We start from the raw sequence: 20014 nt of genomic DNA, 5'->3' as shown, positions 1-20014 counted from the left end.
AGTGAGTGGAGGAAATGACCAGGTTTTAAAAGCAGAGGGTAATTGGGTGAAGTGGGCACAGGTGAGATGATTACAAAACTAGGAGCAGGTGTAGATGGGCTTGGCAGGAAAACAAGTGACTGACTGAGGAGAAGTGAATAATGACAGGAAACAATGACACAAGTAACAAGAGCTGAACTAAGACAAGGCTAAACACAGGAACCAAATAACAGAATTAAAGAAACCATAAACTCAATATAAAAAAAACCCAGAACTCCAGATCCTGACATCACTGGCATTAATTCTTCAAATTCTCACATTTTAATGAATTCAAATGTTAAAAAAACACAAGCCATAAAAAGTTGTCAAACACAACCGTATCATACCTATGCATTTTTATCATATTTATTAATATTATAAATAATTATTTTATGTAGAAGAGAAAAAAAAATCTTGGTTTCAAAATGATACAAATTGGAATTACCTTGTTCTTGGCATGAATGTTGGCTCGAGCCTTCACCAAGAGTTGAACACACTGACTGTAGCCATGCCAGGACACCTCATGGAGAGCAGTGTTGCCATCCTAGCAAAATAAAAAAGATAAAACAACCACCAGATCGATGCACTACACTTTTCATTGGCCTAAATCTTACAAACGACATTCATTAAAGATTTAGAAAATAAAAGCCCATGGACTCATGTTATTTGTGTGGATATATGCTAATATTTATAATTCAAAGAATTAATATAACCATTACAAACATTTATTTATTTCATCATCACCTTGTAGTGACTCAAAAAGTTGTTTTCTGGCTGTGCTTTTCTACTGGGGGTGCTTTTTTCAACAACATCTCATGCCCACCCCTCAAATAATAATGACAATAATGATATTTTACAAAACTGATAAATCATAAATCATGACAGGCAACTGGTCCGGAGAAGAAATTTAATTTTAATTATTTTTTTATATGAAAATGACAATACAGGAACTACGCATGAACTTGATGAACACTTCCTGATATTCAGCCTCAGCTCAATGCTTCTGTCACTGATTGGGTGTAAACATCCCCTTCACTTTAACTGGACATAAATGCAACTAATAATACAACATTAAGACTACATTATTGCTTTAAAGATTTTAAGTGTACAAATTTTATGGACTATTAGGCAAACATATAATGTCACAGACATTTAAAAATTCCAGACTTTCCTGTATACTCATAAGAAAAGTATTATTGACATCTGTCATTATCTCTTTTATTGTAATAAGTAACATTATTATGCTATTTTGATTGTGTGTCCAGTATCAAAGGTAAATAATGCTTATACATTGAGGCCCCTTTATACTATCCTGTATTTCAATGTGCAGATTTGAAATAAAATGTGTAAAAATTTAGGTATTTTTCTGAGCTTAGATTTTTACAAAGGTATATTGGCATTTTGTCTAGAAGTTGCCTCGGCACCCTTCAGCACTTCCGCAGAATTTTCCACCCACATCATAGCTACATCTAGTAAGAGCATGGTGCAGTATTTAACAACCTTCAAAGTGGGTGACACAAAAATATGTTTAGAATCCATTCACGCAGTGTCTGTATCTCCACTTTTTTCTATACTTTCACAGATTCAGCAGATTCACTGACTTTATTAATTTATTTAAGGCTTTTAGAAAGGCCAGCTCCCTTTTCAGTTCTGCAACCATCACCTGAAGATTGGAGCCCTCACCTGACTACATCAGCAGGCCTTATTTCAGCTCACGCAGACTTTATATTGTCAGTTGTACTATTGTTAGCAATTTCTGACCCAATGTCTTTCAGTTTTTTTTAAAAAAAGTCAAAATCTTCAACTCTGTTGAATGTCTGTGTTTAGTATAGAGAGGATGTCAGTCTTTAAATCTGAAGTAAGGCTGGTTTATATTAGTCAAATCCACCAAAATATTGAATCTTCAGTAAAGACCTTTCTTGGCAATTCCAAAGATTATTGTATTCCACCAGTTTTGGCGTCTGTACCTTCACCTTCACTGTTTACTGAGTGAACCTCCCCATAAGAAGCAACACAGAAGATGAGATAAACAGGGCTGTGTATCAGTCACGTTTAAAAGCTACATGATGTCTTCTCCATCAGTGGATTTTCCTTCCCTCCTTGGACTGTCACTGGTGTATCTCATAGTACTCCTTAGAGGCTTCTCCTTTACCAGATCCCCAGTCCTACTTTCATGGACTGTCCTTGGATTGTCACAGTACATCTTCTAGTGCTCCCTGGGGGTTTCTCATCAGTGAACCCGAGCTGTGGCTCTTAACATTCCCATCCATCACCCCTGTCATTGCCTTCGTTGTCTCTGCAGAGGTGGAGTGGGTCTCCAGAACCTGCACCGCTGGGCTGTGCATCTCAGTTGGCAAGAGACACAGTCTTCATGAGGCTGGCTCTGGTTGCTGCCAGATCTCGATCAAACAAGACTTTTATACTTTAAAACTTCTTCACCTTAAACTTGAATTTTTTTGTGCATCACAGAGACTTTGCTAAATCCTGGTGAGTTAAGCTTGTTTTTGGAACTTCTTCCTACTGACTGTACCTTCTTCAATTCCCCTCATAACCTGCTGTGGTAGAGGCATATACACTGTTAAAAAAATAAAGGGAACACTTAAACAACACAATATAACTCCAAGTAAATCAAACTTCTTTGAAAGCAAACTGTCCACTTACGAAGCAACACTGATTGGCAATCAATTTAACATGCTGTTGTGCAAATGGAATAGACAACAGATGGAAATTATTGGCAATTAGCAAGACACACTCAATAAAGGAGTGGTTCTACAGGTGGGGACCACAAACCACTTCTCAGTACCTATGCTTTTTGGCTGATGTTTTGGTCACTTTTGAATGTTGGTGGTGCTTTCACACTCGTGGTAGCATGAAACGGACTCTACAACCCACACAAGTGGCTCAGGTAGTGCAGCTCATCCAGGATGGCACATCAATGCAAACTGTGGCAAGAAGGTTTGCTGTGTCTGTCAACGTAGTGTCCAGAGGCTGGCAGCGCTACCAGGAGACAGGCCAGTACACCAGGAGACGTGGAGAAGGCCGTAGGAGGGCAACAACCCAGCAGCAGGACAGCTACCTCTGCCTTTGTGCAAGGAGGAACAGGAGGATCACTGCCAGAGCCCTGCAAAATGACCTCCAGCAGACATCTGTGACCTCTTCACAGATGAAAGCAGGTTCACACTGAGCACATGTGACAGACGCAGTGGAGAGCGATCTGCTGCCTGCAACATCCTTCAGCATGACCGGTTTGGCAGTGGGGCAGTAATGGTGTGGGGTGGCATGTCTTTGGCGGGCCGCTCAGCCCTCCATGTGCTCGCCGGAGGTAGCATAACTGCCATTAGGTACCGAGATGAGATCCTCAGACCCCTTGTGAGACCATATGCTGGTGCGGTTGGCCCAGGTTTCCTCCTCATGCAGGACAATGCTAGACCTCATGTGGCTGGAGTGTGTCAGCAGTTCCTGCAATAGGAAGGCATTGGAGCTATGGACTGGCCCGCTCATTCACCAGACCTGACTCCGATTGAGAACAAAGTATTCAATGAGAATATTTCATTCATTCAGATCTAGGATGTGTTATTTGAGTGTTCCCTTCATTTTTTTGAGCAGTGTAATTTATTTTTAGAAACAGTTTTAACTGTAGACAGCTGGTGCATACAGGACCCTTGACCTTCAGTTAATTCAGCTGTAACTATGTTCTGTGTTGTTTGCTTTTGTTTAGAGGCCTAAAATTAACACTAATTTTTTTATTTATTTTTTAATCACAATTATTAGCTGAGATTTTACAAGGATTTGATGATGCTTTAACTACAAAGGTCCAGTCCATCTCAAGTATTGGACGGTGGATCAAGGTATTTGTCATTAATTGATATCAAAGTAGCTGACCACACTTCACTTCTGAGCTCTGTTGTTGACCTTCTGTTTATGGTTCTACCTCAGATGCACTGTGAAATGGTTGCCAAAAAACATTGTAATGTAACAGTACAACATGTCTGCCATATGTGGTGTGTGTGTGAGCTGTACCTTATCCTGCCTGTCCAATGCACACCCGTCCTGGATAAGAGCACTGATAATCTTACTGTGTCCCACCACAGCAGCACGGTGTAACGCTGTCTGTTCTCCCTGCCAAAAGACACAGAAGCACAGCACTAATGATACAAACACACAGCACAGATTTAAAAAATCTGCTCTATCAAGTGATAATCTTAATTCACAAAACTTCTAATTGTTACTTTGATTTTTAAAGAAAATTGTTTTAACCACACTATCTTTTATTTTAAAACTATACCAACTGTTGAATTTTGGCAAGTAGATGTAGATACATAGTTTTCCAGACCAATAATGATGTTTCATATTTCTGTAATGTTCTGACCTACTGATTTAAATTTCTTGCTAAGAATCATAATTGAGAGAACACAAACTATTTTAATAGGTTTTGGTAGAGTTGAAGTTTTACACATTACCAGACATTCTCGTTACTACTCCAAATTACTGCAAAGGTATGTTTTCCCAAATAAAATTCAACTGAAAAAGAACAAGTTTAATTTCTTAATGAACATGAAAATAGAGGTTTGATTATTTTAACCTCTTAAATACATGAAAGTGTACCAAATAAGGCAACAAGCCCTAAACCAGGGGCCTGGCTATGGGTAGGCCACATGTTGACAAGGCCTGCCCAGTCAAGAAGCTACACTTTGTTTCTTTTTCTTGTTTTTTTTTTTTTTTTTTACATTTAATTATTTAGAAAAAATAAAGAAATAAGGTTCTAGGATTCATATTAAATAACTTTAACAAAAAATTTCAATACTACTTTTGATTTTAGAACCTTACATTGTGTGAACTGACTGGACATTACAGATTTAATATACGGTTTGTCTTTAATATTTATATGGCTGCTGTGTCTGAAATTGGTTTAAGTTGATCCAGAGAGATTTGTTTATTTGTAAGGAGAGCCAATGTATATTTCTTTAGACCAGTGGTTCCCAAAGTTGGGTTCAGAAACCCACTGAATATTCTAGTGAGTTGTAATGATGGTGTACAAGAAAAATACCCAGAATTATATTAATCATTATTTTTATTTTTTTATTTCTACTTTGTGATATAGCTGTAAAATACATTTTTTGTCTGACCAAAGCATATGTAGCATGAAAGAACCCCTTATTTTATGATCTCTGACCTACACTCATCTTTTCGGCAATTTTCCTCTCTAAAAGATCATTCTGTTATGACTGAATCTTGGTATTGTTTTAAAAAAGTTGTTTTCTGAGGTTCCACATACTCAGATAATCTTATCAGTACAGACAGTGTTCTCACACTTATTCTCACACTCACAAAAAAACCCAAACAACAACAAAAAAAAAAGAATATGCAGAGATGATCTGGGCACCACCTAGACAGCCAATGATTGAACGACATGAGGGAGAACATGTCATCGCTGGTCAGAATAGGAAGCGAGTCAGAAAAGATTACAGAGTCCAATCTTGTTCTTGCAAAGTTATACATTGAAGCAATATTAATTTTAGTGACCTTTAATTGATGTAACTGGGTGTCATTACCACTGATGTAAATAACAACTTTACTGTATTTACATATAGCCTTAATCAGCAGTTTCAGGTAGGAGTAAATGTTGCCCACTCTGGCCCCCAGAATGCAATTAATTGTGGTCACTGTTGTCCCTAATGAGTCTTTGTCTTAGCATGTGTGTTGCTGAAAAGAGAAAATCAGTTTGAAATGTGAACGGGTCGGTGGTGAACTGCAGGCTTAGTTTTACCACTATGCTTGCTTCAAACAGTCACCTAGCTGGCCTGGGGTCCCGGCGGCTTGGGGTCTGTTGGAGGACTGCTAATGGGAGCTAATCTTGGTGGCTTATTGCTAGCCAAGGGGGCCTGGTTTCCCAACTGTTGTTCAAAATCGCAGAGCTGAGCTTCTAATTTAGACAACTTTGCCTCCAAAACGACCATAAGATTTCATCTGTTACCATTATCACTAAAGGAGGCAAAGGACTAGTTAAACATTTGACACACAAAGCAAGTGAGAACAGAAGAAACCAGGAGAGAACCAGAAGCCATGCTAAGCTAAGATAAAGCTAGCAAACTTTAGACACAGTGGTGAATACCAAAAAGCATTGTAACACAAAATCAGGTGAAAACAAGTGCATTATAAAACTAGAATGTTGTGAAGCATACAACATGATGGTGATGGCATATCACCCATATCACTGACCAAGTTATAGCTAATTTTCTAAAGTTAATGAGTTTTAGAGGTATATCCAATTATTACTGAAAGGTTTATTAAAAACTCCCCTCGTTCTTTTTGCTTTCTTTTTCTTTCTCTCTTTCTTTCTTTCTTTCTTTCTTTCTATCTTTCTTTCTTTCTTTCTTTTGACAAAGAGGAGGAGGGTTGGTGGTAGGTGGTGTGTGAAAGCACACTGATTGGAAAAGCACCTCTGGAAATAACTTAGTGGGTCATTACCAGGTACTGGTAAAAAAAAAAAAATTCTTCAAATTGGCCCATTTTAACTAGACTTTTAATATTCTAAAATAACTGCGCATCTCTAATACCACAGTACCAAAACCACCGTATGTCAGTGTGACATTCGCCTCTCAGTTGAGCATTCAGGTGGTAGAGGAAGATTAATGTCAGCCATATATATATTTTTTTCTTTTAAGTTGAGTATTTTGTTCCACACTTCTTACCAGTTGGTGGCAGTAATGCATCAAAATGTTGTTTGCTAACTTCAATTAAACACAAACCAAAAGAAGAAGCCATGTGGAGGTACTGTATTTTGAATATAATGATGGTGACAAAAGAAAAGCAGACTGCAAATTATGCTCAGCAAAGTTGTCAGGAGGAGGGATGAAATCACTTTCAACACACGCAATTTGATAAAATATCTAAAAAACCAACACAATGCCAAGTGAGAAACAGCTCCAGTCTGTCATTGAGCATAAGGATATAAGGAGCATTGAGGATCTTGGGAATAATCAGATCTGAGAACAACCTTCTTGACAATCCCACAGCTCACCAATAAGCACTTAATGGGATTCTCCTGAGACTTCAGGAAGAGAGGCGCAGTGGAAGAAATGCTCTGGATGCCGCAATTGTTGCGAGGAGTAGGACAGCTGTTATCCGCCGGAGATTTCAGGCTTTACAGTGCCTTCAGCTGGGGGACAGACGGCATAAACATTGCAGGGTAAGCTAACGCTGTTGTTTATTTCCCTACCGTTATCTCTTTATGCTTGCATCTGGCCCCACCCACGACTAATGAGTGAACAGGAACTAAGGTTGCGCCACCCACGAAAGCAGGGCCAGGCCGGCCCGGCTGGCCCTACTCCAAAGCAGGGACCAAAAGAGGAGGGACCGGCCTCAAAAAAATGCCAGTGGAAATGCACGCAAAGCAAGCTGAGTAGAGTGGAGCCGGGACCTTTAGAGCTGGTGGAAAAGGGGCATAAGCTAGTAGACTTATGCTTCAAAATAGTAACTTTTTTGATGTCTTGAACTGGAAAGGAGAAGTGGGTAAAGAAACTAACATGAGAGTCCACTTTCCAGCAGGACAATGACCATAAACACAGTGCTAAAGCAGAATTCCACTGGTTTAGGGAGAACAAATTAAATGTCCTGGAATGTTCCGATCAAAGTCCAGACCTTGAGGTCTTTCCAACTGAGAATCTCTGGTTTGATTTAAAGAATATTGGACACAAGCCGCACCCATCCAACCTGAAGGAGCTTGGTCATGAAAAATGGATAAAAAATCCAATAGTTAGGCCAAGCTCATAGAGATGTAACTGAATAAAATTGATGCTGGAACTGCTGCAAAAAGTGGTGACACAAAGTACAAACCTTTGTTTTTTAAATTTCTGTTGGAAGGGCTTTATGATAAAAGCTTTTCTTTTGTAAAATAATAGATATCCCCTAAAAATCCTTTCCATTTCTAGGTTGTTAGGGAACAAAAGAGAGAATGCTGAGGAATGCCAACCCACTGTGTGCTGAGCAATAAATGGAAAGCCAGCACAAAGGTCAGATTAGACGATAGAGACACTGAGCTAGGCAGATCTGACATGAGAGCACTGAATGCTCATAATTTCAGTTAGAAAAAAAGGAGAAAAGGAAAGGAAAGGTCCATCTTAAGACAAAATAACACCAGTGGGGAGGAACAGAGTTTGTTCAGTGGGGAAAAAGGAAAGGGGGAGGGGGTGGCTTAGCTAACCTCCTTCACTTTCTGTGGTCCTCCAGGCTCTTTCCCAGCCTTTCTCCACTGTCTTCTTCCTGCCACCACCACCTCCTCCTCCTTCTGCTTTAGTCTGCATCCTCGGCTCCCCCAAGTCCTGGAAGATGTACTGCTGCCAGTTGCAGAACTCAGTGATGACACAGAGTGAACTTGAAAGTTCCAGGGATCTGGTTTATCACTGTCTGTATGGAAGGGGGATTTGCATCCAACAGGCAGACCGACAAGTGGGCACTCTAGAGGGTCCCATTCAAGGCCACTTGGGGCCATCAGGCTATAGTTATTTTTGTGATACAGATAGTTTATAGCTGAAACGGTAATTCCAACTTAAAAGAATCTGAAAACAAAAGAAGAAGCAGCAGCTAACTATCAGTTAAAATTTAAGGTAAATAAAAAGTGGAAACCATGACTAATGTGGATGACAGACAGTTCAGTCTACTTACATCATCCTGGATGTCCAGGTTGCAGCCAGCTTTCAGCAGAATACGCACAACCTCAATGTGGCCTTTGTAAGCAGCCAAGTGCAGAGGACTTCTGCCATACTGTGGACACACAAACACACTTTGGTGAAAACCAAACTCATCACAAGGTTCTGTGAAAAAACAAAGCAAATTTGCAGTCACACACACACACTGCCAGGGTTTGCTGTCAGATAATGCTAACACAACTGAAGACTATCTGCCACAAAGTACAATGCATCTCTGAAATGAATCAGCCGAAAAAAAAAAAAAATCCTTAATCCAAGCTTTACCAGAACAGTGCACAATCTGCACAGCTGTTATGGAATACATGGAGGGTACACACTGATCTGTGCACCGTGACAAAACAAGTAAATGTGGCCAGACACTGACTTAAACATATTATTTGACATTTGTTAAATTTTAGAGGTTGTTCACTCTTAAAAACTCACCAATATTTCTTAGGTTTCAGTTTTCATCTCTAAGTGATGCAGAATTACAAAATACAGAATAACTCTATATAAAATATTAGGTTTCAAATGCTGTGTCACTATATGAGTTCTACAAAACAAATCTGCAATAATTGTATTAAACTAAATGCACATTAAAATCCAGACTGAAGTTTCATTAAAACTGTTTTTTCTTTTTGCTCTCACTGAGAATCCTGGGACCAAAGTCCTTTAATGAAATGAGACTGAAATATTATAATAGTAGTATTTCATTTATAATATCATACAATAATTATAAACGCCACAATAAAATTGACAATGTCTGTTTAAAATGAGACAAACATTATTGCACAAATAAAAATTAATTTTTTTAAACAAAAGAACAAGAAAACTAAAAGCTGACGGGGTAGCAAAACTATACGTAGCAAAAATCCTAAGCAAACACAAAAAAGTGAGGCGAGGCGAGGCGAGGAAACGAGAACCATGGGAGACTAGAGACAATGAACCAACGCAAAGCACAAACAACCGGTAATATAAACAACTGAATGTAAAAAAAAGAACTTATTTAACCTTAAATTGATCCAGGAGTTGTAGACTATAAATCCATTCAGAAAGTTTATTAAGTAAGGCTCCAACATACATGTTACATGTTTAAAAAAAATTAAATGAAATTGATTTAGTCTCTAAGCAGGTAGTTCCTGAAGGACAGGTTATTACACATAAAAATACCTGAAACCTACCGCAAAATTCCACATTTAACTAATTTTTTTTTTTCAAACATTTTTCAGGGAAGCAATCAGGCCTGATTTGTGGTTGTCCTTCTAGAAGGTTCTCTTCTCTGCACAAACCAATGCTGGAGCTCTGTTCAAGTGGCCATCGAGTTCTTGGTCACCTCCTTCACTAAGGCTCTTCTATTCTGATTGCTAAGACTGGCCAAGCGGTTAGCTTGAGGAAAAAAAAAAAAAAAGCTTGAGGAAGAGTACTGGTGGTTCAAACTCCTTCCATTTATGGATGATGTAGACCATTGTGCTCATTGGGACCTTCAATTACCTTACTTACTGACCTTACTAAAGCTACAGACAAAACAAACCCGCACACAGACATGGGCAAAAACATTGTAAAACTATATCCTCGGCTGTGAACACTATTTTGCTGCCCATCTCAGCTCATTTTAAACTCACCTTAGCAGCTGCCCCACATTTATGAATCAATTTACTGAAGTACACTTTAGAAATTAAGATAGGCAGATTTGGACGAGTTTTTTAGTCATTATTATCTACCATTGGTGTGGTTTTTAAACATGGATATTTGGGTCTGTAGCTTCAAATGTTTTCTGTCATAAGAAGAGCTCCCTGCAGGTGTCAAAATACACAAGTTAAAGTGGGCAGATTTTCACAGGTAGCAGATGTTTTTTGTTGAAATAACATCATAAATCCTAACTGTTGTCTCTGTTGGCAAATTTTGTGGAAACTAAACTGAGATAGGTTTGAGATGTCTACAACAAATTTGTAACTATTTTGACAGAACATTGTCCCACAAAGTTTTTGAAAACGTCCAGAACTCAAATGTCAAGAGACTTGCACAAGGAAACTGAGAACCACTACAAATGTTTTGAAACAGTCTGGAGACTTTCCCATTAATGCTGTGCGCTAACTAGTTTCTAACAGTCGCAGCCATGTGAGATAATACCTAGAACTTTCTTTCTGGATGGAAAACTCAGAGCTTCCCTAAACTCAGTGTCAACTTGCTCAGACTTTTCATTTACCTCTTTTTCTGGAATACCCCTCAGGTTATAGTCATGTTTGTTATTTACACTGACAAAGATCTAATTAGCTTCAAACAACTATTAATCATATTCATGTGATATCTATTGATCTTTTTTTACACAGAATAAATACAGTTTTATTACAGGTGTGTGTGTGTGTCTCCCCACACAACACCAGACTGTGTTACATACTAGGTATTAGCTTGGCATTTGGGGGATTGTGTTTTGTTTGGGTGTGGCCCTACCTGCAGATGGAGTTACACTGTACATAGCTGGATCAAAGCCAAAACTGAAAAATGCAGGCCTCGGCAGGGAGCTGCTTTTGACTTCCCTCACAACCCTAGTGCCATAAGCACTTACAGGATTGTTTTTTTTTTTCTGTTGTCACAGACTGTCCAAATGGTGACATGTTGTCCATTAATGGAAATGAAAAGGAGTTCAGTCATCCATCCATTCATTTTCTTTACCCACTTGTTCCTGTTTAGGGTCGTGGGGAGCTGGTACCCATATCTAGTGGTCATAGGGCAAAAGGTGGGGTGCATGTGGACAGGCACCCACTTCTTCACAGGACCACATGAAGAAACAAGACTCTCACAAACATTCACACCTAGTGATAATTTAGAGGGTTCAAGCCAAGCTTGAAAATAAGTCTGATTCAGCAGGATAATACCTTTTTTGAAAGCTCGGACCAATGCATATCGCCCACCACCTTTCATAACAAAGTTTTAGAGTAAGATCAACTCATAATGACAAATTAAGACGTTGTAGCCTTCATACCGTAAAAAATATTATGAGTATTTTCATGCAATGTAGGGAAATCTCATGGGATCCCTTAGTGCTCTAAGTATGTGTTGAAGATGACTCTCAGCTACCATCATACCAAATTTTAGCTTAGTATCTATATAACTCACTGAGCCATTTTTGTGTTGGCTAAGGTTAGTTGGCTGTGGTGGCCATCTTTAATTGTGGTGACTAATTAGTGGTAGATGTACATCCAATGATTACTTTCTGAGAGTTTCATTAAAATCTGTACACATGTTCATAAGATATTTTGTTAACACAAGTGACAAGCACACACACACAAACACCAGCAAAAACATCATTGCCCGTCTTGCCTGCGGGCAATAATTATCACTACCTGAGGAAAACAAAAACAACCTCAGGTTTTTTTTTCAGCACTGTAGCCAGGCTGACATGGCTATTGGCCTCTTTAGCCAAACGTTTTATTATGGAAAATGGCAACAAGTTTTCAAATCAACTTAAAAAAAAAACTATATAACAAAAAGACTTTCACTACTTTCAGTATGTAGATATACAGCAGAGTTCTTGTAACAGCTGTAACTATTTATCTTGGTGTTATTTTCCTTCTTCTCCTGGAACTAACTTTAATGGGAACTTGATATAAAACATTATGTCATTTGAACTTTGTCCAATTATGACAAACATGCTCCCTTGAGCAGTGCTGCCACATAAGATCAGTCTAACCTTCAGACTGCTGCAACTGAATGTTTAGGTAGAGGTTTAGTGATTGTTTAGCATAAAAGTGTTTTAGACCTAACACATCTTTTTGTAATTTTTCAAAAATATGTTGCAAGTTAATGACAGGACTATTTGTACAGAGGTGGTTTAGGAAAAAGGTGTCAATATTTAGAGCAGATTTTAAAAAAAACTGAGACTACAATGCTAAAAGTTCCAATTGGCCTAAGATGGATCTGGTGGTGCCAGTGACAAAGATTGAAGTGGGTCATGAAGTTCTGCAGGGTTTTGTGATGAGCAATTGAGGGATGGAACAGTTTGAGAAAAAAAATCCAAACCATTGTTTTCACCTATCTCAGTTTGGGATGTATGTGCACTGTAGACTTCATCTGATAGTACAGACACAGTACATAACATGAACCTATAAGGTCCAGTTCACCTGGCTTGGGTCAACAGCACCTTTGGGTTCATCTGACACAACAGAAGGAGCACTGACTATTTAAGCAAGCAGTATAATTATGTTTTAACCTTGTTTTTTTATTGAACATTATATGTATCACTACTGTTCTTTTAGATTTCATGTTACTTGTACTTTTTGTATTTACAGTATGTTTACATCTGTACTTGCTTTTAATGTATCAAAACCCGAGAAACATATTGAAACAGTCCATCCATAAACTACAACCCGTCCCGTGAAATTCTATCCTTTTATGGGAAAGTTTATGATCTGTCACTTTGATTTGTTTTTGTTTAGTGCCTACTTTATTTAAATTATAACTGGTAAATACTTGATGATGACCCTGACAAAGGCCACGATCCAAAACATGGTGGTCATATAATAAAGGTGTTTAACTCAAAAAAGAAAGTTGTTTTCTGCTAATACTGAAGCTGGAGCTTTTACCTGCTTGAATCTTTTACCTGCTTGAATTGTTTTCCTCTCCATTCACCTTGGATGTAGATAAAGTTGTGTCAGAAATGTTTAAACTACTATCTCCATGATTTCAAATGATGGTGCATGATGGTGCTTTCATTGCTTGTTATTTCTATCAAGTACAAACTGAATATTAAGATCTTTGAAAAAGCATACATACATACATATATCTATCTATCCACCCATCCATTTTCTTAACTTGCTTTTTCATTCAGGGTCATAGGGAGCTGGTGTTTATCTCCAGGTGTTTATGTCCAGGCTGGGGGACACCCTAGACAGATTGCAAGTCCACCAAAATGGAGAGGACTAATTTGGCAAAACTAAATTATTAAAGATGGGACAGTAGAATTTTGAAAACCATGATGAAAACTTTCAGAAAAATTAAAGAAAACAAAATTGTTTGAGCCTTTGGTATGATGTGATAAATGTTTAGACAAGCTGACCTTTGGCTGATTATACCGACCTTGGTGACAGCTACTTTTGCACCTTTGTTGATAAGCTGGACCACACATTCGGCTTGTCCCTTATGTGAAGCCATGAGAAGGCGCTCAGAGAATGCAAGGACCTCAGCCACATCTTGCTGGCTCATGAAGCAGGAAAAGTAATGCTCCGGATGTTGAGGAATGAGGAGGTGATGATAATCTTTAATGCTCACTAACTCATGGTGAGTGTGAGTGAAGATGGAGGGGTCAAACAGAAACCTATCACCTGCACTGTACAGCCTCCACCACTTCTTCTTAGCTGCAGGGAAGAGAACAGAAAATAGACAAAAGGTCAGCACGAGCTGGCCTGGCAAACAGGAAACCAAAATGGGAACAGGCAGAGTGGACTAACACTCTACTGTCCAGCTTGTAAAACACATAAAGTCCCTGTCAAACTTTGTGACCTGAACAAAATTTATTTTCACAAGGAAGAAAAACACAAAAATAGGATGGATCTGGTCATTGAGTCCTTGTTTTATTGAGAATCATGAGATGAGACAAAAAGGGAATATTTTTTGAATAATGCCAAATCATTCAATATTATCTGGGCACTTTTTAAACGGACCGAGATGAGACCAAAATTGAGCTCTGTGGCATCAACTTGACTAAAGCAAAAGAAAGGCTTAGTCGGATCTGTAGAGCATCACCCCCACCGTCAAAAGGCGTTTTGGATTCAGGTGGTGTGAATAAAAGGAACCACATCTTAGACTGTCAATCAGAATTCCATCTCCTGTGCTTATCCTTGGAGTTTCAATGTGAAGACAGGTAAAAGTGTTACATAACTGTGTTACAAGTCTGAGTCACATCCTCAGCAGTGAGTGTTTTGGCACAAATGTTTTGATTGTAATCTGGAGCCAGAATTCAGACTGAAATGTACGAGAATCAAATACTTATTTCCCTCAAGGGCATGCAAAAGCATTTTATAACTTGTAAAGTGTTTTCTGTTTTTTTTCCCTCCATTAAAATTAAGATATAAAAAAACACTTTCCATTTATTTATAAAGTGGGGAAACTCAGAAAAAATTAGGAGGGAGACGAAAACATTTGTAGGTGAGATAATGTAACATTTGATTTTTTGGATTAAAGACGAAAGTTTTACTTTAGTACTACTTTAACTAGTTTGCAACTAGCTTCGTAAACAAGGTTTTGACGTTGCTGTGACTGCCTTTAATTTATGTGAGCGGAATCACAGAAGGGAGGTTGTCTCCCTGAGCTCAGAACAAACACACAAACAAGGAATACAAAAACAAACCTGCCTCAGAGGGAAAACGGACACAACTTCTAAAAGTGAAGTCCCACAATCCGGTGATGAACAGAGCTGTACCGAAAACAAACACGATTCCTCCGTGTGGAGGAGAGAGAGAGAGAAAGAGAGAGAGAACTACTGTCGTAAAAATCGCCACTGTCGTAAAAACGCTGTATGGGGTCCCATATGTGCCAAAAATGTTTACTACTACTACTACTACTACTACTACTACTACTACTACTACTAATAATAATAATAATAATAATAATAATAATAATAATAATAATAATAATAAAAATAAAAAGGAACTGTTTCATTTACAAAAATTCAGTTAATCTGGAACTATGCAATATTTTTGCTTAATGCAAATATTAACAAATAACAAAAAATAGATAAATAAAATCTGTCCTCTCAAAAGGTGTTGCATCCTGGTGTCTGGACGAGCCCAAGACACCAGGATCTGGGGTTCATCCGGCAGGCCTCGCTTAATTAGAGACTGATGTGAAGCAGCTGGAGTGAAGACAGAGTGAGGTGGGGATAAGGCAGACAGCAGTGTGTTGTCTGAGGCAGGTTTGTTGTTTATAGACGTGGCACCAGGCGGTGTTCAACACTTTTAGTCTGCCTCTGTAGGCCACACAGTTGGTCAGAGGGAGCTGTATCCAGTGTTAGGAGAGGAGGCTGGTGCCTCCTTTAGGTATAGAGGGGTTAAGGATTAGCTGCTGGTTCAGCCCTGTACTTTGTCTAGTTCATTCTATTTGATATGTTTTTATCTGAATGTACTTTGGGCTTTTATTATTTTTGCTTTTATTTTTTCTTGATTCATTTGTTTTTGTGTATTAAGTTAGTTTGGTGTCAGCAAATGCAGATTGCATAGTTTGTAGAGGTAGAATCAACATAAAAACCAGAGAGCTGTCTATGGGTGAAAAACAAGCACCTGTGAAGCTGAGAGAAGGAAAATTTATCAGACCCCCTGCTCAAACGTTGGCCATAACCACTCCCGCCATCTGGAATTTCCTGAAGAAGAAAGAAACCATTTGAGTACTATAAGAAAGAGATGTTAAATGGGAACACTTAGAACCATATCAGCAGTTGAAGACAAAAACATTGTGAGAGCTTTGAAAAAAAAAAAAAAAACTCAAACAACTGGAAGCACCAACTTCCAGAAGGCAGGAGTGAGAGGATCACAACCTGTTTGCAGAAGACTTCATAAACAAAAGTAGAGATGCTACACAAGAAGATGCAAAGTACTCATTAGCAAGAACAATAGGAATATCATACTAGAATTTGCCAAAAAGTATAGAAACAAGCCTCAGCAATTCTGGGCCAAAGTTTTCTGGACTGATAAGAAAAAGATGAACCTTAACTAAAGTGACAGAAAGCAGAAAGGCTAAAGAGCTGTTTACAGTCGACAGAAACATTTGGTCTGCAACTGATCAGGAGGTCATAGTATTGATTCAAAACAACAAAAGAGTTCATCGAAGCAAGAAGTGGAACCCTATATAGCTGCATTTTACCTGCTAAATAGGAAACTGAAGGGACTAGCCTCCCAAAACAAGAGGCTGAAAGCCTGGAAAAGAATCACAGAAAAAGAATGCTGAAGTTTACTGATGTCTGTGGGTCACAGGCTTGATGCTGTTCTTAAAAGCAAAGGATTTACAATTACATATTAGGTTTTATTCACTTTAACCTTTTTTAATTTTCCAGTACTTGCTTACTTAAAAAGTTGGTGTTTTGTTACAAATAATACTATTTTCTAAGTTGTAAACCCTAGAAATAAAAGCTGAAATGTTGCTCTCTTGTCTCATATTCATGTTTTGATGTCAAACCCAAATGTTTTCAGTTGACAGCAAAGGGAAAAGAAACAGCCTTTCTGTTCCAGTACCTTTGGAAGGCAGTGTATCTGGCATTGTAAGCCTCAGTTTCATCAGCATTGTTCTTTACAGTGAAAGCCCACCTACCCCTGCATTTTTACCTTCTGGCAGTGTGGGCAGAGTGAACGTGTCATTTTCCTTTACAGGTTCAAGTTTCTCTTTCATAGCTTTTGCCCACTTTTTGGAGTTAGATGAAGTCATGGCCTCTTTTAAGCATTGTGGTGTTTTACAAACTTTTTTCTAACAATAGTCAACATTGGTTGTCACATAATCTTCACTTTCAACTTCATGCCAATAATCCGGTTTAAGTATTCAGTATTTCTTACAGCAGTGTGTGTCCTGCCTTTTCTATTGTTGTATAATCTTTGTGTTTTCCTCATTTACTGTAGGTTCAGCATTACCCACTTGTGTCTCTTGAAATCTGTCACTTTTTAATCCTGACCTGTCAAGCATACATGTCAGGGATTTGGTTGAGGAAGGACCCAAGGTGGAAGACTGAACTTGAGTATGGGTTTCACAAGAAATAAAGATTTAATTACAAAACTAGAAGCACTCAAAAAGAGACAACCTCTGCCAAGGCCACAGCATGAATAAAAACAGTTCAATCTTGATCATGATCTGGATTACGATCAAAATTTAATTAATTTGTTTTTTTTTGACAACTCCAACATTTCCTGAAAATTTTATCCAAATATGTTCATTATTAGCTTTATGTAATCTTGCTGACAGACAGACAAACACAACCAAAAATATAACCTCCTCGGTGGAGGTAACAAAGGAGTCACCTGTGACATTTGACCTTGACATTTGATTGGATCAGCCCCAAAATTTAATCACTTGTTCTTTGTACCATGTTTGATATTCCCTGAAAATGTATTTAAAGCTTTTTAAGTATTCTTGTGCACAGACAAACAGACCAACCAACAAACAAATGCTACTGAAAAAAATATAAACTCCTTGGTAGAGATAACAAAAAAAGGCTGACAGGGCAGCAAAATGAGATACAGAGCGAGTCAATCAACACAGAGCACATAGAAAACAGGCAGGAGAACAAACTGACAGACTGATTTGTGAGTATAAGTAGGCTGGGAGCAGTGATTACAAGTGGAGACAGCTGAGACTAATGAACATGGGAAGCAGGTGAGAATGGGCAGGAATGACTGAGAGAAAATGGCTGATATCACAGGGAAGACACTTGGAAACAAAACAAACTAAACACAAGGAATCACAAAATAAACCCAGAAGTATCCAAAAAAACAACACAAGAAACAACATGACAAAATGAACTGAATCCACAGCAACAAATAGAACACAACAAAACAAAACAACAAACAAACAACCACAAGACAAAAACAGCCTTTACTATTAAAGTCTTCATCAATCATTTGTTTGTCTGAGCCAAATATTCAGCTACAATTTTAGTTATGAACTTGACTAGCCTGTGTTTAAGGAATTTTCTTGTGACTGGAAAACAGACTAGGTATGATGGATTATTTTTATCATAACCAACAAAGAACCCCTTATCACATTTTGGATCTAACTTTTTCTTATTGTCTGTATACACATTATACTGACCCAAGGTTTCTTATCTTTGAAAAAAAAATTCTTGTCAGCATGAAGTATGGGGCTTGTCCCACATGTGTATCATAATACCTGTTGCAAATAACTGCAGCAGTCATTGGCACATATGTCCACAACTCCTTAGGTAAGTCAGTCTCTATCAGCATGTACCTTACCATGTCAAACAGGGTTCTCTTACTTCTTTCAGCTGCCCCATTCTGATGGAGCGAGTGCAGTGCTGATGTCTTGTCTCACAGTATTTTTTTAGTAGTGACTGGAAATCTTTTGACTTTAACTCAGTGCCATTATCTGACCTGATGCACTTTATACTGAATCTGTTATCATTTCTTCAGTAGCTTCATCTGTGTTCTTCTTGGCCACAGATATAAGCTCTATATAACACTATAGTCATCAGTAAATGCCAAAGTGTATTTAAATCTATATGTTGCCTCTGACTTAATAGGGCCAGCTGAATAAAAAAATACTAGCTCCAGTATTATCTTTGCTTTTGCATCAGCTTCTCTGTTTCTGCTCTGAGTGAATTTTTCATAAGCACAAGTTTCACAGTCTTAGATCTGTCAACCTTACCTTTGGTTTTCATTTGATCTTTTCTTATTTTGATACATTCTCAAAGTTGCAATGACCAAGGATCGTATGCCATGCTTAAATATAATAACATCCCTGAGATGTATCATATTGTCCATCATTAGTTTCTTCATCATACAAACCCTTGCAAAAATGATGGAATCACCACTTTTTGAATTGTTTAATTTTGTATAAAAAATAATAAATCACAGACATGTCATAAACTATAATTTTTCAAAACTCTAACCTTCTGGCATTAAGAAACAATGAAATAAAGAAAGAAATATAATTGTTATAGTCAGTCACGATTTTTTTTAGATCAAGTAGAGGAAAAAACTATGGTCTCATGAGAAAAAACATTGCAACATTAGGACTTTGTTTCACCACCTCTGGCTTTTAGAACAGCTTGAATTCTCTGAGGCATGGAGCTAACTAATGACAAACAACTGTGCCACCCAAGACTGATGCAATGTTATCTAATTGTGTGAATGCTATTAAGCATTCACACCATTGTTTTACTGTTTCTCTTTATTATCTATTATCTATTATTATTCTTTCACTATTCCATACGTTTTTCGGCATCTAACTCGTCCCGCAATTTTTAAGCTATTTCAACCGTTCATATATCAAAATGTTCAGCTCATTAAGGATAAGACCGCTGTGACTTTTGGTATTGGTGCAATTTCGGCTGTTTAGCTTTTTCTGCCATTTTTTTCTCATTAAAAATGAATGGAGCTGTGTTCATCCATCCATCCATCCATTGTCTTCTGCTTATCCGGGGTCGGGTTGCGGGGGCAGCAGCCTAAGCAGGGAGACCCAGACTTCCCTCTCCCCAGCCACTTGGGCCAACTCCTCCGGGGGAATCCCAAGGCGTTCCCAGGCCAGCCAAGAAACATAGTCCCTCCAGCGTGTCCTGGGTCTTCCCCGGGGCCTCCTACCGGTGGGACGTGCCC

General features: G+C 38.3%; 1 protein-coding gene across 3 annotated transcripts in view; it reads right to left on the bottom strand.

The window, feature by feature from the left end:
- The window catches only part of ankrd6b (ankyrin repeat domain 6b), a 72725-nt gene extending 57553 nt beyond the window's left edge, over window positions 1-15172 (bottom strand). Inside the window, exons 1-5 of one of the 3 annotated variants that reach the window (XM_017437714.3) lie at window positions 15052-15172; window positions 13782-14059; window positions 8683-8781; window positions 4039-4137; window positions 464-562 (exon numbers count right to left, since the gene is read on the bottom strand). In XM_017437714.3, coding sequence (XP_017293203.1) covers window positions 464-562; window positions 4039-4137; window positions 8683-8781; window positions 13782-13907 — 423 coding nt within the window. In that variant the 5' untranslated portion in view covers window positions 13908-14059; window positions 15052-15172. Of the gene's footprint in view, window positions 1-463; window positions 563-4038; window positions 4138-8221; window positions 8577-8682; window positions 8782-13781; window positions 14060-15051 lie in introns of those variants that run through there. The other 2 variants (XM_037981727.1, XM_037981726.1) reach the window with 2 other exon arrangements.
- Window positions 15173-20014: the final 4842 nt, after the last annotated feature.

This window comes from Kryptolebias marmoratus, linkage group LG19 (assembly GCF_001649575.2).
Source record: "Kryptolebias marmoratus isolate JLee-2015 linkage group LG19, ASM164957v2, whole genome shotgun sequence".
Classification (NCBI taxonomy): Eukaryota; Metazoa; Chordata; class Actinopteri; order Cyprinodontiformes; family Rivulidae; genus Kryptolebias; species Kryptolebias marmoratus.
This window is presented reverse-complemented; position numbering and strand designations above follow the sequence as displayed.